Below are 25573 nucleotides of genomic sequence, written 5' to 3' on the forward strand. Positions count from 1 at the left end.
CTCCCCAGGTGCAGGACCCTACACTTGCCCTTGCTGAACTTCTGGTTTCTCTCCACCCAAGTCTCCAGCCTGTCAAGGTCCCGCTGAATGGCAGCACAGCCTTCAGGTGTATCAGCCACTCTCCCCAGCTTTGTATCATCAGCAAACTTGCTGAGAGCACATTCTATCCCTACATCCATGTTGCTAAACAAGTTGAGTAAGACTGGACCCAGTTGTGATCCCTGGGGAGTGCCACTGACTACAGGCCTCCAACTGGATTCTATTCCTCTGATCATGACCCTCTGAGCTCTGTCATTCAGCCAGTACTTGATCCACCTCACTGTCCATTCATCTCACCCACATTTCCTGAGCTTACCTACGAGGATGTTATGGGAGACAAGTGTCAAAAGCCTTGCTGAAGCCAAGGCAGACAACATTTACTGCTCTTCCCTCATCAACACATCCTGCCATGCCATCTGGATACAGGGCCCATGTTCACAGTGTTTTGCCCAGGACCTACCCCAGGTCCCATTTGATGTGCCTCACAAGATTGGCCTAGGTGAATTGAGACATTTTCATGAAGTGCTGCTGTCATAAACTTCTTTTTATTCAGATTTCTCTGCCTTTTTTACAGCTATTCCCAATCCTGAAATATGCTAGTCAGGAAAGTGGTGTTTAAACCACATGATCATTTACTTAAAAGTATTAGATGAAGTACTACTGGGCTTCCAAATGAAAAATAATAAAAACACCACAAAATGCAATTTCTATTTAAGTATAAAAACATAAGGAATAAGGAAAGAGAAACATGAGGTTTGCACTAGGATTATAGAGATATGTAAACTGTGCCAGCAAAAAGCCTGGACTAGACTCATCAAAAGGTTGGTTGATATTATTTCATATTGACTTTGACCTTCTACTCTAATGTAATTACTAGGAACAATTTAAATAACTTTCCTTTTTTTTTTTTCCCCCAGAGAAAAAAAAAGCATTTTCCATTGCTTAAAACTGGAAAACAAAATGTTTGATTGAGGTCATCTTGACATCCATTAGTGTGATAAATGAAGTGGAATTCAAGGCTGCTCCATTATCAAGGTTCATTTTCGTTGTTCAGATCTGGTTTCCCCCTCCCTTCTCCCTTCTTTTTTTTTTTTTTTTCCTTTTTTTAAAACAACATGGCCTCAGACTCAAGGCTGATTACAATAATTACATTTTCTCCCCATAATAGTACAAATGATTCAAAGAGTTATTCAGAATGTTTCAATGTCAGCACTTAGATAAATGCTCCTTCTTTCCCAGGGATTGCATTTTTTATGCAGAATGTTAGTTAGCAGCGGCAATAACGGTATAGCTGTCAGAAAGCCGCGAATTTACATGCCCAGTAACTACATTCACAATTGTTTGGTACTTGGCGTGGCAACGAGACTGAATGGGATACTAGATAATTTATAACTGCTCCCCAATACAAGAAGAACAATTATATTGTGTGCAGTATAAAATGGCCATTATTTAGCTCAACTCTTAAAAATTATTTGAACAAAATGCCTATCCTTTGCAGGGCTATTTTCTTCTTGGATCTAATTAGATACCCGAGGAATACAGGATGTATAAATTTTAGCCAGCAAATATATTTATGGAATTTTAATTTGCTTCTTGCATACCTCTGCCATAAACCTTGTAAGCCTTCTTTGGAAGGTTTTTAATCTTAAAGGTAAAAAAAGTGAAAGAAGGCAAGAGTGGTACAAAAGGTAGCTGCCATTTTTCTGATGAGCAGCAAGACCCTGGCTGTATGTCTCTCCACTCATACCATAAAACTTCTGCTGTGTGTTTTATGAGAACAAGTTTGTTTCTGCAGATTTGACAGATTGAGTCTCCCAGCAGGGAAGGGCTGTGCAGAGCTTCAGAGGGGCCTCAAGTGTGCTGGCATCCATGGGACCTTCTAGCACTTGAGCTGAAATCTCCAACCCCTGCCTCAAACCTCCCCTTGGCTTTCATAATGAGCAGGTCAGACTGCTTTGGAAGAAACCTTTTAGTCAAAATCTTCTGTGTAGCAGTTCTGGCATCTCACAGACAAGAAAACAAACACCAAAGCAGTTAATAAGCTCCTGACTGCAAAGAAGATGGAAACTTCCTTTTTGCAGGGAGATACATGGAAAAGACAAGGGGTAACGGCTACCAGTTATTCCTGGGGATATTCCAGTGACACACAAGAGGAAATTTTTTCACAGTGAGAACAATCAGCCTTTGGAATAGATTCTGCAGCCTTGGACACTTTTAAGATTCAGCTGGATGGGGTGCTGGGCCATTTTTTCCAGATCGTGCTTTTGCCAAGAAAGTTGGACCAGATGATCCTTGGTGTCCCCTTTGGACCTAATATTCTATAATTCTGTGAGTCTGTGACTGCCCGCCTTCCTCTGGGGTGATGGAGGCAGAGAGGCTCCATGGCACTCACAACACCTGCCTGTGGCTGTGGTAATCTGCAGTTCTTTGCAAAACATGCAAATTTTAGTCTGGACTGGAAAACTGATTTCCATTCACAAGGGCAGAACTTTTCCTTACTTTCTTCCAAAGTATTTTCAGGAATGAAGAAAATGCATAACTGAGTAGGAATCAGAGGAGAGTCAGGTTTGAGCAGTTTCTGTATAATTTGTACCTAAATAGGAACTCAGGTAGAGAAGGGACAGACAGATGTCAGGTTTGTTAATAACTGGGCCTGGTTTAAGACATTGTCAAAACTTAAATTTTCCCAATTTTGAAAGGAAATTAGCCATGCTATTACCAAGACAGGCTTTCAATCAAAGTCTAAAATTAGGCTTTGTTCTCCTGAATGAATGAAACCTTAAAATATCTGACATATATTAATCTAATCCAGTCTGAGAATTGGTGTCGCCCATCACTATATAGCCAGGTCACAAAACATTGCATTAACCCTTATCTTGGGAAGGAAGTCTTTCATGAAATTGCATCTGCATCCATCTAACTAAAGCAAATACAGTCACATCTCTTCTAATGGAAAAAAAAATAAATCAAGGGAACCTGGGGAGGCAGCAGGCAGGGGAACAGCTGCGGTGATGTCCTGCCAGTATTTCAGCAAGGCTGTCCTGCTGCAGCTCCCACCTGCCCTTCCCTTCACAGAGTCCAAGGGTACAGATGCAGGAGAGGGCTGGGATGAGAGGCTGTGCTGAGTGCAATTAATTTATATCTCCATTTAAATAAAACCCTCTCATAGACATAGCTTGGGAGGAGACAGCGCCACTTGGCAAACAAAATTATATTAAGTGCACTCCACTAGAAATGTTTATACTTTGTCCCTGAGAAATGTTTATGCTGGAGTACAGTATTTAACTTATCAATTTGAAAGTGAATGACGAGGAGTACAGAGGTTTTCTTATTTCAGAAGCATTTGTTAAGTGCCTTTCATTTGTGACAGCTCCAAAGTCAGGGTAAATCATCTTTGCCTGGAGGAGTCTGCAGTGACCAGAGCAACGCTGAGTGTGCTCGTGGGGACACTCCAGCAAAAGTATACCCAAAAACAATTGGAGGTTTGGGGAAATGTCTGCATTCCTGACTAAATATCTTTCTTCTCACTCTCTCCTGGTGCTCACTTGGCCTCAGGAGCCCAAAATTACATTAGAGCAGCTGGACCAGGGCTTAAAAGAGTATGAGATTGTACCCATGAGCATGAATTTCCAAAAATTTTAGCATCGGGGCCCTCTCCCTCCCCTCGAACAAACCAGTGCCTCCACATTTTGGTCAGGAGCCAGCAGCCAGCTGTGTCCATCACTGGTGAGAGTGTGCTGCTGCTGCATTACTCTGCATGTTTTTGGGTCAGCCTGCATGGCCCAGCAATGGAGACCTTTGACTTACTTTGGAGTTCAGGTGTCAGTCCATGAAAGAGTAAGGCAGCAGTTGAACTGACTCATCTGTGCCAAAAAAAAAAAAAACCCTACAAAAAAAGACCTGCCAAAAATACCCAAACCAAACAAAAAAAAAAACCTACAAAAAACCCTACAAAAAACCCTACCAAAAAAAAAAAAAAACCCACAACACAAAAACGCAAAACCCCCACAAAAAACAAATAAACAAACAAACAAACAAAAAAATCCACCCCAAAAAAAAACCAAAAGAAGGAATGGGAGCAGGAGGGGAAGGAAGACTGCTCATTCTAATCATCATCCATAACATCATATTTGATCTTTATATGAGGCTCCCAGAGAGCCAAAGAGAGATGGTGTAGGTATGAATCCAGGCCTAACAATGTGCACATAATGGTTCTCATCACATGATGAAGTATGACACTGACATTTTACCAATGTATCTTCAGAGGTTAATGAGGGAAAACCTGCCTGAAGCCAACAGCCCAGAACATGCCAAATGAGAACTGGTTGTTTCTGAGATGAGAAGAGACCCAAAAGAGGGAAATAAGAGACAGAACAAACCACCTCATGCACCTACATGATGTTTCAGTGTCCAATAATGAAGAGCAAAGAGAGAGGAACTCGGTGTCAGAGGAGAGGCAATGAGGGATGTTCGGCAGCTCAAGGACAAGAAGGAGGAAGAGGAGAAGAAAAGCCCCATGTCCTCATGGCAGTCTCAGCACTGGACATAGCATCAAACAGGCTCTTCATTATGTCCCTAATGTATATGTCCCTGATATTTTTTCCCCTCATCAAAAGCTTTGCTTTAGAATATACATGACCTGGGTGCCTGAATCAGCTCAGGAGCAGCAGCATTGTGATTAAAATAATAATAATAATTTTTAAAAAGCATGCATGCAGAGTTGAGAAGTGTGACCTCTGAGAGACCCAGAAAACTCTGCAAGTCTTGGTTACGCACATTAAATGAGGTTTAAAAGCTTGTCGCCCTCTCCAGCACATGTGTCAAGACCAGAGGTGGTGGAAGATTGAAGGAGAATAATTTGCAAAGAAGGGGTGTAATTTATCAAATTCTGGGAAACTCATCACTTTGTGTTGGATGGGAACTTGCAGCAAAAATAGCCAGTAGTGAGGTGAAGGTTTTAAGAGGCAACTACTCAAAAAATGCTCCTTACTATGCAGAAAGAGAAAATATTTATAATTTTTAAATTATTTTGCTTTCCCCATTGCTCATTTGGTCTCCTCTCACTAAATGAATGAGACAAACAAAAAAGAAAAGCTCTCTGAGAAAAGCAACGTCTTGGCTCACTCTTTACATACAATTACATTAGTCTATTTGATTCTGTAATACCTTCAGTCTTATTCTCCACCTGTAGTTTCCATCACATCAAACTGTTATGATGCAAACACTGAGTGGCTGGGCAGAAGGGGGTACAGTGAACGAAGCTCCTGCACAGGTGTGAGTTTTTCAGCGTCTAGCACTAGCCTGAAGAGAAGGACCACACTCTTCACTGAAGAGAGAGGGATTTTTAAAAAAATTGATTTTTTTCTTTTCACAGTTGATCAGATTTGCAGTGGATCAGTTGAAGTCTTTTGGAGATGTTAAATAATTAGCTCATTTTTTCATAATGAAAACAGGATAGAAAAAGGATTAATTCAGTAAAATGCGGGGAATTTATATCTGACATCAGTGAAGCTGTGATTCCAGACTGCATTAGTCCTATCTGAGCTGTCCCAAATCATAACAGCACAAGCCAGCCTGTCCTTACGAAGTTAATAGCTGAGCAATAAAATGCACAAGCTCTCATTTGTGGGACAAGTGTCCCAATTGATACAGACCCTACTGAGGCCAACAGATGTGCTGCCTTTGGGAGATCTTGGTCCAAAGGTCGCACTTTTTTCCTGATGTATTTTAGGAAAATTATACTTCCTTGTTAAGAATAGCATTCTTCACTGATACTTAGAAGCACATATGTTAGCCTAGAACTACAGGAAAAGTCTCCTGCTAATGGCACATGTTACCATGGATGAGACGTCATGGCAAAGATCAAAAGTTCATGCATCTCCTCTGCCAATTATTTCTGACTCTGACACGTGGTGAACTATGGACATGGCATAAAAACTCTTTTCAGCGCATAGGAGAGGTTTCACTGGCCATCCTCAGGGTTTTCCAGAGCACTGAATCTCCCGTGCACCTCAAGGTGCATCCTGTTCCTAGCCATGGCTTCTTGCTGCTGCTGATTGAGACATGATCTGACCCAGCCTAGTCCAGCCTCATTATTTATTTCAGGCTTTTTCCATCACAAGACCAAGATGCCAAGTGCCCAAAGCAGGTGTCCTGTGGCCTTGGCCAGGTTACGTGGGGCTTTCTCCGAATGGTTCCCAGCCACTTAATAACTGGCCTCCATCAGCAACCACAGGGCTGAGCAAAGCCAGCACCCGGCACACAAAAAGCCCCAGACCCTAAAGACAGACCATTCTCCAAGGGACCAGCACATCTCCCAGATTTTAGGGGTAAGATACACAGCTTGGCAGCAGGCAATGCCTTTTGTTCCTGGGTTCTGCAGGAAGCATCAGTGCTGCTGCTCCCCCACACCGGCAGCTCAGCCACCAGAGCAGACACACATGATCAAGACAACTGGAGCACTGCCTGTCCTGCCCCAAGCAGAGAAAACTGGTCCTTTATGAACACTGCCTGCTCCCGGGCTGGGAAACCGCAGGGTCCCTCCCGTTACCCAGAGCCAAGATTTATAAGGCAGGAGGCGGGGGAGCACAAGCACGCAGGCTTGAGCAACTGGATACCCTCGGATTTATACTCCATTTGGGATGATAATGAGGTGGTTAATACAGAAATACAAGACAGCAATAAACCACTGACTTTTATAGATCTCTGTGTGAATCTGAATCATCATTTGGCGAGCAGGAGATGGGTGATATACAGCAGCCTGTCCCACCTCACTCCTCACGGCTCCCTGGGAGAGCAGCAGCACAAGGGAGCCTGCGAGCACCAAGGCTGATAAATCCTGCTGGGCTGTGCAGGAACAGCAGCCACGGGACAGGATTTGGTAATGGAATATGGATCAACTAATCTCAATTAAAAGCATGGAATTTTTTACTTTGACATCCCTTTTCCTCCACACAAGTTGTGTTCATCTTTAAACCCTTAAATTACGTTGGAAGTGCACGCTGGAAGCTGAAGGCAGACTTTGTTGCTTGTTTTAATAAAGGGACTAAAAACAGCCCCTCTTCTACTGGGGAAGAAGGAGCATTAACTACCAATAAATTATCTACTTTCAGGTCACATAAAGTCATCTAAACTTGCATTAATCTGTTTACAACTTTGGAAAAAAAATCACAGACCCATGGAATAGGTGTTGCAGATGCCTCAAAGAGTATAAGAATTTAAAAAAAAAAAAAAAAAAAGGGCAACTAGATAAATTAGGGGCAGAAAAGATCCCTCTACCTTACAGTATGACTCTCACAGCTGCTTCTGAAGCACAGACATTTGGAGGCTGGAAAAACAGCTCTGGGTGCTCAGTGGTGCTGCTTCGGGGCTCATCTTGCAGATGTGCCCTTTGGCCGCTCCTGCAGACCCCTGATCCTGATTTGGGTGAGCCATGCCTCTGTCTTGGACCAGGAAAGCTCAAAAAACTTTACAGAAATATCTTCCAAAGTGAAATAGTGACTTTATGGTATCCAGCTTTAACAGAGAGCCTGATTGCTGAGAGCAGAGACTGTCAGCAGCTCCCAGCAACAGGGCCATAAAATCACAAGCAGTTTCCAAAAGTATTTCTCTTTGTGCATGTATGTATTTTTCTGTGAGAGAAACTTAGAGGCCGAAGTGATATTTCATTCAGGCAGCTGGAGCTAAACCTTCCCATCCCTGTTCTTCTTGGAGGAAGTGTAGGTAGGCAGGGCTGGGCAGCAGGGTTTCTGCTACCTCCAGATCCCAAACCTGCCAGTTCCTCCAGAAGTGGAATGTAAGAGGAGTTTATTTATATGTGATGGAAGAAAAAAGATAAAATATTGGAGGAAATGGTCCAGAAATGCTGAAATAAAAATGAAAGACTGAAGTAATCTACCCTTACTTTATGTAGAGGCATAGATATAAAAAAAACTTGCCGTTTTTTATTATTATTTTTATTGAGAATCCTTTTTCTTCCCAGGAAAATTGTTTATGTAGAATGTCCTGAGAAGCTTCATTTTTTATTTATATATCCATATATATGAGTGGTGGTAATTTGAAGTCCTCCAAACAATCACCTGTAAATTACAATCTTTCTAAGCAGCAATATATATCCACAAATCAGTCCCAGGACACTGAAGCTATATATGAAAAGGTCTATTTATGTCACTCCAGGCAGAGAAAAAAATTTGCTCGGTTTTATATAAAAGAAATTTTTTTATTAACAAGTATAGTTAATTGGATAATAAAAAAAAAAAAAAGAAGAGCCCTTTAAAAGACCTAGGATAACTAGAAAGTTGATCTAGTGAACTCCTGAGCAGTGTGATTTACCAGGGCAGCAATCCTACTGCAGGTTCAGATTAACCTGCTGCACAGCACTGAGCACAGCCCCAGGTATGGCTCCTGTGCCCCACATACGCACTGGGAGAGCTGCTGAGGCACTGGGGAGGGGGCAGCCACACCACTGGCTGGTGGTCTACAACAGAGAAGTCACCAGGAGTGACTCCGCAAGAAATCCCTGCAAAACTTGGCAGAGACACCATGAGAAGTGGCAGGTTTATAGCAGGATGCTGAGGGATAAATCCCTAATTCCACCTAATCCCAAACTCCACTTCTCAGAGCTGCAGCAAGGAAGGCAGCCCTGGAGCTGCATCAGCCATCCATCACCAGCCACAGAAAAGGTGTACTGGTTTGAGCTACTGCTGATGGGGATAAAATTTGAGCTTATTTTGCTTGCCTGGGGTAGTCAGCCATCAGCATACACACACACATCACACCTTCTTGCTGAATGAACACCTGCCCAAGTTGCCTCCTTAGGACCCTGATTTGGGACAGAGTGGGCATCAATGGGCAGAGTTAGCTTTGGCCACATCAGCCCCATCAGTGATCTGTATGCAAGCAAGGCAACAGCAATTCAAAGCACTATCTGTTTCTACCTGCAGCTTTCTCACAGGCTTTACCTCCTGCTCTAAATGCAATATTTTGGGGGTGTGAGGGAAGAAAGCTTCCCGGGTACTGCTAGATCATGTTACCAGCAGCAGTGGAGCTGAGTTTCCAGGGCCTTGAGCCTCACCACTTGTAACAGCAGATGCCAGATCATACACACACTTTTTTCTTAAAAACACTTTTCCTCAAAGCAAGGCTTTGGGAGAAGCCACTAACAAACCAGCAAATGACATCAACCAGAAGTTCCATTCAATAAGTGATCTTTTAAGTGGCAGGAGTACTTCATAGGATACAAAACATCTATCTGCTGCACTTTTCCTTCCATAAATTACGCTCTTGGTTTCCCCAGTTGAGCGCCACTGAAGATTTCAAAGAAAACTAAAAGTTGTATTGGGTCAGATGTAGGAAAATAAGAACTACTGGAAAAATGCATCCAGGTCATTGTCTCAAACACTCAGATGAGTTTAAACATGAGCAGTTATTTTCTTCATCTTCCATCAAAGAACAAGGTTTGCCTACACAGTGTTAGGTGAATATTAAGCCTGTCCACACAAGTGTTTTTGCATTGGCCATATTTTCAGGGAAATAGGATGTTTCTAGGACCTTTGTCATGGCTGGGTAGAGGGAGAGCACTGGGGTACTCAGGGAAGGTAACAGTGTGGCAATTGGTGTGAGCCATTGCAGTTGGCCAGGACAGCCTGAACACAGCCAGCACACTCTCACACATCCCAAACCAAAAGGAAAGAAAGCAAACCAGCAGATTCAGGAACTGCACAGCCCCTTTGCAGGCATTCGAAAATAGATATCCAAACAATGTGTTTGTTGAAGAAATTATTCACTGTGAATTATTTGCTCTACTAACAAGCTGCTTTCCCTTCACGTCTCACTTTCACCTCACCTCCTACTTATGTGGGCTCCAGTCAGGCCTCACTCTGCAGTTGTCACCAGAATCACCCCAAATTTACAACCGCACCGGGATGAGAAGGCATCAGCAGGGGGGCTGAGGGGAAAAGCCACTGGACCTTAACAAAAGCAAGGACCCTCTGCCACAGCCTGGGGCCAGGCCACAGGAATGCTGTCCTGGAGCAATGCCAGAGCCACCTGGTGCCATACAGGCACCAGCAGTTTAATAGTGGGAAACCAGAGAGAGCATATGCTGGGGGACAGAGACATGAGGGGACGGGGCACAGGACACTGGTGCTCAGAGCAGGTGATGATGGCCAGAAATAACCACAAAGCTGACTTTACAGCTGGTGTGCTTTTTCCTACCCCACCACAAGCTCATTCCCTGCAGTATCCCTGTGGCCCGGATGGGGCACCCCCTGCAAGGGGCACTGTCCCAGAGCCCCTGTCACACCAGCGAGGCAGCACAGAGACAGGTCACACACTCTGTGTGCTATCTCCCCAAAACTGCCCAGTGACAGTCTGCACAAGCTTTGGGCTTGAGTTTGCAACCCCTCTCCCACATTGCTGGCCAAAATCAGAGCAGAGCTGATCCTGGGGAAATTATGCCCAACAAAAAAGGGCTCTCCCTGTTGTAGCACGGGGGACAGGGAGGGGATAGCAAATACCACCAGGGTTTGAAGGCTTCAATAATTCAAAGGTTTTTGATCTTGCAATAATCCCTTTGCACAGTACCACTTAGAACAGACTTTGATTAAGGGATATCTTGTTAACTGATGTTTAAAAGGGGGAGGGTTTTTTTGTAGTTTTTGCCTTTTTAAGAAGGGTTTAATGCTTGTGCTGTCCTCCTGCTGTCAGGGCACTGTGACACTGCTGGGCATCATGGCAGCCTGGCAAGTGCCAAGCTCCTGGCCATTAATTGCCCAATGGGTTTATGTCCTCCAGCTCCTTCCCCCCTTCCAGCTCCAGACATTGATGAATTTTAAACTAAAAGACCAGACGAATTTATTATCTTCCATTAGTCTAACACAATACAATTTATTTTTAAACAGCTTCACTCATGCAAAAGCATCCCAAAATGATTCACAGCAGATGACAGACTCTGCATGCAAATCCAGGCAGTTTATATCCTCCTGCACGATGCAGCATGAGTTGTCCCACTGACTGGAACCGCAACCAGGAGGATTTAATTATCCACAAAATGGCATCATTGCACTTTGTCCCACAGAACGTGCAATCAAAACAAGGTAGATACGGGCAATGATGAGCATAGGCAGGACCAGGGGACAGACTGAAGTGGATTAACACACAAAAGCAAAGTTGAGCAAATCACACTGCAAATAAAGATGCTCGAGAACTTGGGAGGAGAGGGAGAAGCAGAAGGAGCAAACAAGGCCCTTGTGTGGGAACAGTGGCACAGAAAGCATGAGCAGAGAGTATGTAGGAGCAGGGAGCTGGCCCAGGACTTGGAGGATGAGAGAAATACAGTGACTTGACAGGCAATGAACCTATTTGTATCAGTTCAGGATCTACCCTGGTGCCATTTCTACAACCAATCAACAACCAATTCCCAAAAAACACACAAGATTTTTGGCCAAGCATCTCCCCTAAGTTATGGTCAGGAAAGATTTACTTAAGTGAAGGAGAGGGAAAAACTGTCCCCACAACAGCCTAACTCAGCCTCTTTCCCTCAGTCCACGTCCCCAGCAGGACAGCTCTATGACCAAACAGGGGTGTCACTCCCTCCCACAGCAAAGATTTCTCCTTCAACCAAAGGCATCTGACTTCACCGGTGATTCCACACTTCTTTCCCTACATACCATTGCAGCTCTCAGCAAGAAGCCAGAACAACACAGCACCAGCACATACAACATGCCCACATCACCCTCCTCACAAGGCTCAACCAGATGCATTACAAACACCTCCTGCTCTCTCTTCAGCCCAAAAAGCTCAGAAAAGTCCACTGCCATACCTGTTCTGGTCATATTCTCCCAGCTTCTCATCCCAATGCAGCTCCCTCACCACCTGCAGAAGATGTAGTCCTGATCATCTTGCTGTAAACAACCTGCAGCTGTTCCAGCACAGCCCCCTGGGACAATTAAAGAGACAGAATAAGGACCTATTGGAAGCAGCGTGTCAAAAACCTGCCTTTCCCCTTTCCCCTCAGCAAGGAAGGCTTCTGTTTATTTCCCCCAGACTGCCTGCCTCTCTACAAATAAATGAATAAACACGGTTCAAGGATCATCCCTTTTATAAAACCTCATCAAGAAGACCCACTAGGGACCAGAAGCATGTGGGCTGTCACACCAATGGAGCTGGTCACCTGCTGGAAGTGAAAACCAAAGTGATGGTTGGACACTGGCCTGTGGCAGTCACACCACAGAGCTCTGTCCACGGCCACATCAGCCAGGAGGGGATTGTCCCCACAGCACTTCACCTTCATGCTGTGGGCCTGTGGCCCCCCAGCACGTTCCAGCAAGGGTCAAGCATGTGCACCTCACTGATGTTTCAGTGTGCCTCACAGAGGGGCTGTTAGGGTTTTGATCAAGCTCAAGTGAGATGCTTAGTACTTTTTCAGGATTTGGTACTTCCCAATGTTACACAGCAATGCAATAATCGTAGTGCTTCAGCTATTTCTAAAAAGGACAGTGACTCTGCGAGAATAGTACTTATTAGAAAGCTCATCTTTATTTGAAAGCCAGAATCAAGTTCTTTGGGGAGAAATTAAATCATGGAAATAAAGAGCCGTGAAAGGATAAAAGTGTGGGGTTAAGCAGTACGTGGCTCAGAGTCTGGCTTTCCCAGCCTCTGGCTTAACTTGATGAAGCAGGGCCTGTGGAAAACACAGGCAGTGGCACCCAGAAAGCAGCATTGCTGCCAGCACGTAATGCAACCATGAGAGAAACAGAAATCATTGTTTGTGCATAAACACATGTTGTAGTAACAACACAGACATTAGGGAGCCTGCATGGTCCAGCAGCAGGTCATGGTAAAGTGATGTTATACAACCACAGCCAAAATAACATGGTGGGTGCCCTTCCTTGCTGTGCCTTGCTGGGCTGGGGACGACCCTTCCGTGTACCTGGCACAGCAGTGCCACCAGCTCCACCCTGCAGCCCATCACAAAACTGGGACCATCCTCAGCCTTGGCTGCAGGTCTGGGGACACCACTTGGCACATGCTCACGGATTCTATGTTTTATCTGGAAAACAACTCCCCAGGGATTATTCCGTGTCAGACACCCCAAAAATCAAAACATCCCACACAATGAATCGCATCCCACATAATTAATAGCTGTCTCGAATGCCTTGATTCTTTTTTTCTCTACGATAAAGAAACAGACAGCTCGTACATTGTGAGAAATAAATTTTTCCTTCTGATTTTTTCCTCGTCTGTAGAACATTTATAAAGTGGAAAAGCCAGCGGCAAAGCATGTCAGAATTGTCTTTTAAGGGGTTAACATTTGTAAGATGAATGCTGCAAGAACTCTTTTTTTTTTTTTTTTAATTAAAAAATATATTTCTGGAGCAAAAACACAAGCAATAAAGAGTGTTTGCCTGTTGGGAGGCTTGTTTTGTAATGCGGTATGAATAACCAGCTGACAATCCGGTTTTTTTGTTTTCTCTTCATATGGCCAATGGCCACGAGCCAGCCAACTTTATTGTCCTTGAAATGTCATGATTTTGAGTATGCACAGAATTCTTAACTGCCCAATTTACTGCATAACATCCCTTTTTATTATATGGCAACAATGTGATCCTGGGCTCAAAGACTTACTAGTTAAGAAGATTATGTGTTTTCCTTTTTCTGTTTTGTTAAAGTGCCAAGTCTTGCATTTTTGGCATCTTCTAAAGAATAAAATGTCTTCTGAAATATTCTTTCCAAGCACAGAAGTTACCTCAGAGGAGCTCGGCATGGCAGGGCTTTTCAGTACTTTCTCGCTTGCTCAGAAGTTCAGACGCATTTCTTTTCCTCAAAAGCTTCCAATTTTTGTCTCTTTGTGTGTATTGACAGCAAAAAAAAAATTGTCCTTCATAAGTTTGTGTTGCTTTACTTTACTGATAATTTATTTCTCTCTCTTTTTTCTTTTTTTTCTTTTTTTTTTTCCCCTTCCCAAGCGTTGAGTTTCCTCTCGTGAGCGGGAGCAGGCAGGAGGCTGGCAGGACGAGGGGGGGACAGCCTGCCTGCACCCTCATCTGCATTCCCACAGCTGCTGTCACAGCACCCCTGTCCTGCAAAGTGTCACCCCTCCCAGCCCGTCCCAGTGGCATCCCTGGGGCTCAGTCGTGAGGGCTACCAGGCACACCAGGGAAACTGGCAGTTTTAGCCAAATTCAGCTCTGGCACAAACGCGAAACCCACTGTTGGTGGGAGATGGATCTGTTAAGAGCGTGACAGGGCTGGCTCCTGCAAGTCTGGTACCCAGGGAATGGGAACATGATGCAGCCAGAGAGTGCAGGGGTCTGTCACTGCACCCCTGGGCTTCAGTGTGGCAAGAAACAGTGTGACTTTGCATCCCATGTCCTCCGGCTGCTTGTGCTTCCTCAGGAATGGAGCCTTTTAAATATGTTTTCATCAGCTGACATTTAAGTATGAATAAACAACTGTTATGCGTGCACTAAATATTCATGTTTTACAACATTGCCATTACACTGAGGAATTATTTATGAGGCTGCTGCTTCCCAGTGGGGTGAGGGGACACGGTGCAGGGCAGCCAGGAGCAGCTCCTGGGCTGCTGCTGCGGCCATGGCAGAACCACAGTGTTAATGTTTGTGTCTTGCCAAAGGCTGAGGCTTCCCAGGGCCTCCTCTCAGGTGCAAAGGCAAGGCATCCTGCTGTGGAGAATGTTATGTCCTGAACCTTTGTGTTCCCACTGGGACTTTAGGGTACCTTTTCTCCTCCTCTGCGGCAGGCAGAGAGGTCATCACCTCAGCCCCCCAGGGCTGCTGTTACTGCTACCAAGGCAAGATGCTTCACTGCATCTCTGGGCTGTGTTCAGCAAGAATTTAAGAAAAATTAATAAAAGAAGTAAATTATGATAAAGACAATATCTTTTCAGAAAACCAAACTGCAAACAGAAGTCCCTCCTTCTGAACCTGAGCGTTGAACATTGAACGGGTCACTTAGGTTAAAGACACCCACTGCTGGGATGCACACGGTGCCTCAGGACAAGCTCCAGAGTGAAACACCGGTTTCAAGTAACAAAATTTTCATTAAATAAAACCACAGTTTTGTACAGTTTCTACAAGGATGTCAAGACCTTTAAGTAAATACCTGATTCAATTTAATAATAATAAAGCTATTCTCAAGGTAATTTTCTAAGTAAAATCACCCAAAAATGCTCAGGTTGCATTAACATTTCTTTCCAGAAGTGTTACCATCGAAGACTGAAACAGGCAACCAGGCCCCTCTGCTCACCCGCAGGCAGAGAGCAGGCAGCACCTTATTGCTCTTCTCAAATTAATTTCTTTACGTTAGTAGTGAAACATTCCTTCCAGGGAACTCCTGGGAATTCAGGGTTACGTGTCTGGTCTATGGTGGAGCGTGAATGTGTATTTGTGCACTGCCCCGGGTGTGCAAGGTGCCCATGGCCATGCCACCGCCTGCAGGTGCTGCCACACCGTGCCCATGGGCTGGCACCAGGCTCCAGCTGCACTGAGGCCCTGCCCATGGCTCTGGCTGCTGGGCACCCACTGAGGGAGAAGGCTGATATTTCCAGCAGCCCTGAGCCTGGGTCGCCTCCTTGGCCACCACACTTCCCCTCGCCAGAGCACCTTTGTTTTATAGTGCTCCCAAAGTTACTCACCCAGCCAAGTCCCATTTTTGCCCCTGTATCACCTGGAGGGGAAAAAATTGCCCATGGCTCAGAGAGGATGGATGTGCATATACCTTCGTCTGAGACAGCCTCTTGTCCAAAACCCAACCCATTTGCCTGCTCAGTGGTATTTATCCCTACATGCTGAGCTAACTGTGCTGTGGGCAGGTGGGAGCAGATCCGGCACTGGGCATCAGCATGGGAGCCCCTGGCTTTGGCACTCAGCTGCTCACATAGGCAAAAACCCCAAGGAGAGTGAATTCTTGGGCCTGAGGGGGAGGGAGAGTTGGCCCTCAGGAGGGATGGTGGACAAGCAATGCAGCAGTAGCTTAAATCATCTCCCCCCGGACACGTTCTCCTGGGATGACTGGCCTCAGATCTGTGTCCAGTGCAATATATTTATGTTATTTATATTTACACTTATACTTTTGCATTACTTATGAGGTGCTTCACAGTGCTTTTGTGGCAAAACAGATCTCTGTTTGGGGCACTTGCCCTCCAATTGCTTACAATAAGCTACTAATATTTGGTACTTTCATCTGCAGCTGATCCCCCACTTCAATCCACCTCTCCATGTTCTGCTGCTTCTGCAGGTTTGGTCCCTCCAGCTCTGCTTTCTCTCAGATCTTTACTAAAAACCTTCTTCTGCACGATGAAGCAGCTGCCCCACCAGACATCTCAGCCTGGCCAGAGTCATCCTCAGCATCCTTCAGCATTTTACTATTAAAACCAGAGCAAGCCAGCCAGACAGATGGAGTCATTTGGTTCCTGTAAGCAGTGATACCTACATCAAGCTGTGCAAACTGAGGCTTCCCCTGGAGCTGGTGCCTGCACTGGGAGCTCAGCCCTGCCCTGGAGGGTGCTGCAGGGAATACCGTGCCTGGGGATGAACAAGAGAGGTGGAGAGTCTTGGAGAGATGCCTGCCCAGCAGAGAAGCTTAATCTATCTGCTGAATTGGGGTGCAACAGGACAGGCAGCCAGGAATCAGCTCCGGGTCTGAGTGGGCTTCCCTAGAAAAACATTTGCAACCTCCCTCTCTGCTAAAAGGTCTATTTTTTGCATGAGAAGCTGATGTCTGAGGACACAGGGGGGTGAGAGGACAGGGTAAATGGCATCACCCCACTGCTGTTTCCATTTGGAAATAATATTACAAACTCATTGCAGGCAGCTCCACTCCTGCCTTGCTGGCACAGGGGAAAGGAGCAATTGCTAGAGCAGGTGGGAAGCCAGCACCCCATAAACAGGTACAGGGCTTAGCAGTGGGACACAGAGTGACCTAATCAAGAATTAAGTCAGAAACTTTCACTGGCAAAAGCCATTCCATCTCCAACAACCCCACATTCCCTAACCTAGAGGGGACAGCCCCAGGTACAAAATCACTGATGTTACCTATGGCCACTACAGGTCAACCCCAGCCCTGCAGCTGGCACAGCTCCATAAGGCTGCTGGAGAAGAGCCTTCCTGTCTGAGAGCTGCTGAGGGCTGGGAGCTGGCTCATTTGAGGAATTAGATTTTGAGTGGTTGTTTGGAGAACTTTGCTCACAGCTCCCCCACCCCAGCCATTTGGAAATGAGGCCCAGGGCCCTCACCAGGCTGGTGGAGAGACCTTGACAAATCCCTGGTGTGTGGCAGGGGCTGGCATGGTAGCACCCCCTGAAAGCCCAAAGAACCTGTTGGTGTTACAAACGTCTGCCCCTGTGCCCACACATCTGCTGATTTCCATACCAAAGACATTTACTGTATATGTTTGCCACCAGGGAAAACTGCTGCCTGCGACTCAGCCCTATTACTGGAAGAGCAGCGGCGGTATTTGCGCTACTCTGAATATTGCATTTCCAGGACCCGCTCTGTGGCTTTCGAAATCCTCCTTCCAACTCCCCACATCCCCCTTGGCCAATTAGAGAAAATGCCTGGTGGGGGTGATGGCCTCCTCCTCCGTGTGGCAACGCCGTGCCGAGGGACTGGCGCCGAGCGGCGCAAACCGTCCCTTCTTGGCGTTGGGAAGCGCGGTTCGCAAGCCAGCGACAGAGGGATGAAATGCAAATATAGCATTTCTTGTAAAGTAAATTAAGCTAACAACGAGGTAACAAACCACTGTTAATATTAGATTAACTTGTTTGGCAAGATACGAAATGGGGTGAGCTGGATTGCCGGTGGCGGAGTGCTCAATAGCGCTAATGCTGCTCAGGGAAGTATAACATCCCTCTGACAGACAGGGGCACGCTCCAAAAGTAAAATAAATTGAGTCTGGAGGAAGAGCCAGAATCTGTGCAGCAATTACACCAGCATTAAAGATGAATGGAGAAGAAGCTTAAGATTTCGATTGCCTTTAAATACTGGCTTGTTTTTAATCTCAAAATCAGACTGCGCTATGATCAGCCATTAGCCCCGACTACAAAAACAAAAAAAAAAGAGAAAGAAGATCCTAGATTTTAACATTTGTAGCATGAACTTAAAATACTTCTTTGATCTAAGATAAGGAGGCAAATGGCACATAATGCAGAAGTTAAAGCCAGTTGAGTGCAGCTGGCAGCTGGCAGCGGCTGGGCTGACATTGGAAATGATGGAGGTTTGGACAGAGGGGTCACCGGGAGCCATGTCCTCAGTGTGGGGACTGAGGCACAGGCTTAAATGTCATACTATATGCCAGTGGTCACTAAACTGATTAAGCAGTGGTTATCTTTAGCAGTAAAAGGGCTATCTGCTAATACTAAATGATTAGCGGCTAAAATGCCATTTACTCTGCTCTGATTCCTTGAATGAATATTTATGCCAAGTGATGACTATAACACCATCAAAAGGTTTCCGTGCTCTGCTCCGTAGAGTGGAAGCGATTATTCAACAGCAGGTCTGCACTCCAGCACTTGTTTCTATTAAGCAAATTTGCAGCGTTCAGACAAAAATTCATGATTGCATTGTCCTCCTGGGATTTTTATTTTTAAAGATATCCCACCTCCAACACTCTCCGGGGCACAGGCCATGGCAGGCAGGCCTTGTCTGCTGGCAGACACAGAAAAGAGAGATATAGATGCTGCACAATTTCTCCCTTGTGTTATTATTTTTTTTTTTTTTTTTTAATATAAGACAACTGGACATTTGCCGCACCCCACTCAGCAGCTTGAAGCTGTGTCCTGCCCCAGGCTTTCCTCCCACCCACCCCACTGCCAGCTGAAGCTTTTGCACAAAACAGCATTGTGAAATTCCCTGTTAGACATCAGCAACTGGATCTACAGCCATGGTGATAAATCAAGTGGGCTGCCCATCAGAAATGAAGTCCCTGTACTGCAGGGTACTGCCTGCATTTCACACCGGGGGCAAGCGCAGGGATGCAGCGAGAGCCATTGCATGTAAGTTGGGGCCCACAGTGTAAATGACACCTCCAAATGGGCCCAGTTCAGATACTCCCGCCCTGCAGAGCCATTGTGGGGACACACATACACAGCAAGACGTGGCTCACACCAACCAAACGCCATTTGTGTTCATCCAACAGTAGAGTGGGATTTCCTGCACAAACGACCCTCTACTCCAGCATCCTCCTCCCTCTGGGGTGACATTTCTGCAGCTTTCCCAGCGATGTACAAGAGATCAGGCAGCTGCAGAGCCATTAGCTGGCATTAGTGAGGCAGTTCTGAAAAGTTACACTTTCCTCCTCCCTTCAATTCTGAAGTAAGTAGATCAGTTAAGCCAAGAAAAAAATGCTTTCTAGAAGGTACCATTCTCCAAAGGACTCAGTTTTTAAACTGGTACCAAAACCCTCCTTAAGAATCTGAACTAAAAATTAATAGCTCCCTCCAGCGTGTTTGGTGAGTGGTTTTGGTTTGGTTTTAATGCCTCCTTCCTCACCACAGAGCAGCACCCTCATGCTGCCATTGTGTGATGAATTACAGCAAATCCCAGAGGCAGGTGAGGAGCCATCACTCTGGAGCACAGGCAGAGGCAGTGACTGTCTGGCAGCCCATTTCAAAGGAAGAAATCAAAACATTTGAGTAACAAGCTACTCCTTCCTTAGCCCCAGCATGGCCACCTCCGACAGCCTCTACAAAAAGAGCATCAACTCTACAGTTTTTCAAAAGACAATCTTCCCCAACCCCAGAAAGCACGAAAATTGGAGAAGCAGTTAAAACACCACATATCCATAGGCAGCTAAAGGTGGCTTTTAAATTGCTATTCCATGTTTATGGGAATAAAGAGGGATGGGGCCAAACATTTTATAATAGGTATCCCAACCCAAAACATCTGTTTATGAAGAAAAATCACTCAGTCATTTCACATACCTCAGGTAGCTTTAGATGACAGGCAATATTTTGAAGCTCACTAAGTGTCTACTGGAGTTTTGCTTCTATTAAGCCATTATTTAGCACAGGTGTACATAAAAGCATTTCATGCAACAGTCAGAACAGCACCAAGCTGCACTGTATTTGGCATTTGCAATTCAGAGAACACACACAAGCGACCCAGGACCAGCAACCAATTAAGTCACATCAGAAAAAAAGTACTCGGTGTCTATTTATTAAAGGAAAGGGGGGTAAATTTAAGAAAAAGCCAGAAGACAAAATAAATAGAATTGCAGCCATCCTTTACAGCTACTGGTGCACTATATTAAAGTGACACTCACCATACAGAGAAATGTGTTTGATACAGTCCAGTGGGTTGCACATGAATTGCATAACCTTGAAAATCATTGCACAAAGCATCGCAGCAGGAACACAGTTCAGAGTTTTTCTCCAGGAGATGCTTCAAATCTCATCGCTTTTGTTACGTGGGAGGTCAAAGCACCTGGCACAGAGTAAGCAAAAAAGGGCTGTGGGAAGGGATGATGCTGCATCAGCGCCTGGTCATGTTCAAGCCCTGACATCAGCCCTTGCAGCAGCTCTGACAAGCGATGCCCCATGGGAAAACACCACTGCCTATCAAAGCCTTGAAATTAATATCCTGATCAATGCCCAGGTACCTGTTGGCAGGGCTGGAGGGAGCCTGCTCCTCGCAGACCAGACTGGAGACACCGTATCAGCTGGCCAATAAGTGCTCCTGGCCATGGAAAAGCTCTGTCTGAGTTCATAGAGGTGCAAAGCGAGGTGCCTCTCAGCCAGCAGCTCAGCAGCCTTGGTGGGACCCGGCCAGCGACGCTGATGGTTCCCAATCATCACCTGCCTCCAGCTTGTTCCCTCCCATTGTACAGGGAAGCAGGTGGTTGGACACAAGTCTCTGCCCTGTTCAAGCAGAGAGGTCTAACTCTGCAGCAGCATTTCCCCCAGCTGGTGTTTGTGAACCTGCTTCTGCTGTGATCCATGTGATTCCAGGAATCTGTGTGTATGTTTCTAATAGTCTGCTCAACATAAAGCACAGGAAATACAGGCTTTTGCCACATGGGGAAGAAACCACAGCAAAGATGACCAGGAAACATTCATAATTTTTAATTCACACCAGTAATAAAATTGCATTACATTTTTCATAAAATAAATGTTCCAGTTTATATACAGAAAACAGACTGTACAGAGCCCTCCCCCAGACCCCAAAAACTCACAAACATACAGGCAATGCAGTGCTCAGCTAAGCAGGCACAACTGTACATCTAAAATTGTAACTGCTTTGTGTTGGGGGGGAAAAGTACTACAATGTATATAGTCCTCTCTGGACCAAGAATTAAAAAAATATTGCAGGCAAGCTGACAGGCGCCCTCGCTGCTCATGCGGCCAAGCGCCCATCCCACAGTGCTTCAGCGAAGCAGGGTCTGTTATTGAACCTGGGACTCGAAGCTCCCGTTCAGCTGCCCTTCCTCATAGTCCATCTGACACAAGATCATGTTGTTCTTCAGGAAAAATTTGTCTCCCACACAGAACCTGAAAGATAAAAAGAATTAGTGGGTGTAAGTATGCTTGGGTCTCAAGGCGACTCCGGTGACCAGTTTGATTTCTAGCTCTGCCAGTGGCATCGGAGCCCAAGAAAGCCCATGTGCTTCTGCCCGCTTCCCTTTCCCCTTCCCCACCCCAGGGTTTTGCCATCCCTTTCCCTGGCACAGCTGTGTTCGGCTCCAGGCCACAGTTGTAGGAAGCAGCTCAGGGAGTAGATCCCGGTCCCTGCCGGGTCCCACCACCAGCAGCGGCAGGAGACCAGGAGCAGTGAAGGGATTTGTCCCTGCAGACAAGAGGTGTCGGCCCTACAACCGAGAAATCAAGCGGCCGATATTACACAGAGACTATTTGAAGTTTTTGCCGGTATCCATGTTTCCACAGTTCCCTCGGGTGAGGCAGTATTTACACTAATTTCCAGGCAAGGACTGGCTATTAAGTCCTTCCTCACCCCCTTGTGTACAGTGCTGAACAATAAATAGAAATTTCCCGGTGGCTGGACTCCTAACCTTTATCTTCATTGAGCGAAGGGCACAGCTCTCTATATACCATGTAAATTGTTCTGTTTGTCTTGAAGTTGACAGAGAAGCTTGTGATATTTAACAATTTTATTTGACCATTAAGGTCAAAAAAGTTCCACATATAAGATCTGAGAGGTGTGAACTGACAGCCAATAGCTTTTTTGCCCTGTCTGCTTGCTCAGGAATCAGAAGCTAATCTTTACTCCTTAAGATAACAAATAACGTTCTTTGCACCCAATTCAGGGGCTGTTTTTTGTCCATCACACTGGCAGGGCAATGACAGACCAGAACACACAGCTGTGCCTCCCTGCCCCAGGAGCTGAGTCTGAAATCAGCCCCAGGGCCCTAAAGCAGAGAGGCACCCTGGGTCGGGGGCTGTGCCTCATGGCATCTCTGAACCAGGCTCTGAAGGAAGATCAGTGGAGATGACCCCATCCTCAGGAGACTTAGCAGACCTCAAATGCCCATCTCCTCTGTTCCCAGGCAGAGCTTTGGCACTGTTTATTCCTTGACTAAAATACTTTCTTCATTTTAACTCAGGCAGCTTCAGGCAGAGCATCTCCATAAAACTGAGTATTTTCTGCTAAAAGAACAGGACCGATAATTTCAGAGCTCCTTTATAGGTCCAACATGGGCACAAGTTTTCTCCAACTGGACACCTGCAAATAAGCTGATTAATTTGCCAAGTCGGTACAGAGAGAACTGAGTGTTGGTTCTGCCTTTATAGGATTTCACTGGAGACCATCCATCCTCTTCCCTCTGTGGCACATGCTTTAGCAGTTATGAAATTCAACCTTTTTTGTATATAAAAAAGCTAAAAATTATTCTCAATTTAAATTAACAGCTCTTATGCTAAAAACTGTACTGCATACACTCTCCCTAACACCACCTTCCCCACCAGCAGGTTTACTCACTATAAATAACAGACACAGCTGCTTGCTTTTTACTACTTATCCCTACCTTAAGTACCATATAAATCTCCAGGAAGAGAAATGCAAAAATTACTACCAGCATCAATATCTGTCCCTTGCTAAACCTGGTTTGGGTCTAGAGGAGCAAAAGAGGAGCTGGAGAACTAGGGAGTTGGAAGGTGGGGGTGTTGTGTACAAGCACATGGGAACTGAAATGCACTGCAGGGGTACCTTAATATGACGTGAAGTTTTGGGAGAAGGGTTTGTTTCACTGGAAAGGCAACTATTTCTACCTGCCAGTCCTGCAAACCCACCAGTAAACTGGGATCTTTTCAGCTGATGCATCACAACTGGAGACCGAGAATTTAACAGGGCAACTTCAGGCTCAGTTTCTTGTGTCCCAACCCACAGGTCTCTTCAGAGAGAGAGGTGGGACCGCACCACCAGCCCCCATGCTTGGAGCAGGAATGTTGCTGAGCCTCTCTGGCTGATCAAGTTCCAGCCAGCAGCAGTGAGAAACAGGTGCTGAACCTACCCTGCCATTTCTACAGAGTGATTTTCTTCTGAGCAAAACCACACTTCAGATAATGGCAACAGAAGCAGCTGGATTTCCTGCAACCCTTGTAATACTGACCTATTAGCCAGTTACAGCAGTGATCGGCTTTTATTCAGCACTATGATAACCATTTGACTTTAGAAGAGTTTAAAGCACAGTAGGCTGAGTAGCAATGCAGGACTTGTTGCAAACCTGATGTTTTAGAGAATGAAACTAATGAAAACACTGCACACTTGGTAAAAATATTAGAGATTTTGCTCTGACAGGTTTAACACTCTATACAGTGTCCAGCTACAGAAGGGCAAGGAAGCTAGAGGAGAATTAAAGAAAGGTCTTCCTCATCAAATCTTTTCATAGCTGAAGAGCGATAAGGGGGTTCAGTGGGGTTTCCAATTCACAACTAGTATTGGCATCCACCTCTGCAATTTTGACTTTAGGGTTACTTAATCTCACTGTTCTCAGTTCAGCATCCAATGTTGTCTGTTACAGGATCACTTCCACTCTGCCCTTTCAAGCCAAAATCTCTACAGAATAAGTCATAAAAGTTTGTAGCCCTCTGATCTCAGCCAAAAATAACAATCTACACATAGCTCTACGCTGTCCAATCAGCCCATCTTTCAGAACAACTCAGCTCCTCTCAAACTGGGCAGCAAATCCCTTGTGCATCAAAGCGCAGCTCTGCCAGATCGGGGGGATTATCTGTGCTCTCCTGCCGGGCAGTGTCAGCACGTGGAGGTTACGGGAAGGGCAGGCAGGGCAGCACTTTGCACTGAGTGCAGGAACAGTGTTAGCAACTGCAGAGGGAAGGGAGGGAGGGAGGGAGGTTCTTTGGAGCCTTTGAAAAAAAGAGTGAAATTTTAAAGAAATTACTGAAAATGAAAACTAGGCGTCACTAGGATTTTCCACAAGAGAAGAAGGGTAAAGTAGGGGTTTGATGACAGTCATCCTACAGACTCCAAGGCCAACCCAGCACTCCTCCCTGTGCAGCTCATAGCCAAGACTTGCCTCTGCCTGAAGGGATATTTGAGATGCTCCAGCCTTAATGTCTTCGTGGAGTTTGGGAGTACCCTTCTCCTGCCTGGCCTTCATCAGCAGGGTGAAGAGAACTGAGCCTGAGGGCTGAGCCCAGCAGCACCGGGAGACAAACCCCAGAACTGACCAGTGATTTTAGCACTGTGGAAGGAGCATCTTGGGGAATTAGGGTATCACCTCTGTGCAATCACATGCTGCTGGTCAGGGATCATGGCTGTGGCAGGAGCATGTTCAAAAGTCACAAAACAAGACTGGGCAACTGAAAGATTTCGTGTAGCTTCTGGAGAGAGCCCAAGGCCAGGAGCCACTAGATGTCACTGCCGCCCCAGCACTGCCACCGCGCCCGTGGAGGCGACAGTATTAATGGGAGTTTTGTACCTCGGATAAACACCGCCTCCGCCTTCAGCCGGCGATCGAGTAAAGCCACCTGGGCTACACAAGGCTCACCCGATTCGCCTCTTCTGTGCTCTGGCACCAACCAGCTGCAACCCCATCCATCTCAAGGGCTAAGCCACTGTCAGAGGGCACAGAAGGAGAAGCAGACAGGGTCGCCTAAGGTTAGAGGGGAGGTGGCAGGTTTGCATCCACACATGTAACATGTATGGCTGCTTCGTGAGACATCCCACTGTGACTTTTTTCTAGGTTAAGCAACAAATTTCAAAGTCAGTGTTTTAGTTTGACTTTTATGGAACTGGGTTCTCCATCTTCTCGCACCTATCCCACACATATCTCTCACACCTCCCCACGGGATGAAGCATGGCATCCTAGTTTCATCTTTGGGAAACACAACCACAGATTCAGAACAGGAAGCCCAGCACAGGCCTTGGACGCTGGGCAGCCACTACAGCCTGACAAGACAAGCAGTAAGAACAGCAAGCAGTTTCATGTCTGTCTTAGACAAGGATGGATAAATGGATGCATCAGAAGGTGACACTATATCACATCTGGTTCTGTGGGCTTCCATTCTGCCTACAATGACCAATAAACACACTGCTAGGAAG

At 45.8% G+C, this 25573-nt stretch overlaps 1 protein-coding gene across 4 annotated transcripts in view; it reads right to left on the bottom strand.

The window, feature by feature from the left end:
- The window catches only part of LMO1 (LIM domain only 1), a 96684-nt gene that overhangs the window by 14345 nt on the left and 56766 nt on the right, over positions 1-25573 (bottom strand). For 3 of the 4 annotated variants that reach the window (XM_051804264.1, XM_051804262.1, XM_051804261.1), the window contains one exon: positions 21447-21543. In XM_051804264.1, coding sequence (XP_051660224.1) covers positions 21447-21543 — 97 coding nt within the window. Of the gene's footprint in view, positions 1-20045; positions 20480-21446; positions 21544-25573 lie in introns of those variants that run through there. The other variant, XM_051804260.1, reaches the window with a different exon arrangement.

This window comes from Manacus candei, unplaced genomic scaffold, assembly GCF_025592945.1.
Source record: "Manacus candei isolate 608988 ecotype Guabito, Panama unplaced genomic scaffold, ASM2559294v1 h1tg000060l, whole genome shotgun sequence".
NCBI lineage: Eukaryota > Metazoa > Chordata > Aves > Passeriformes > Pipridae > Manacus > Manacus candei.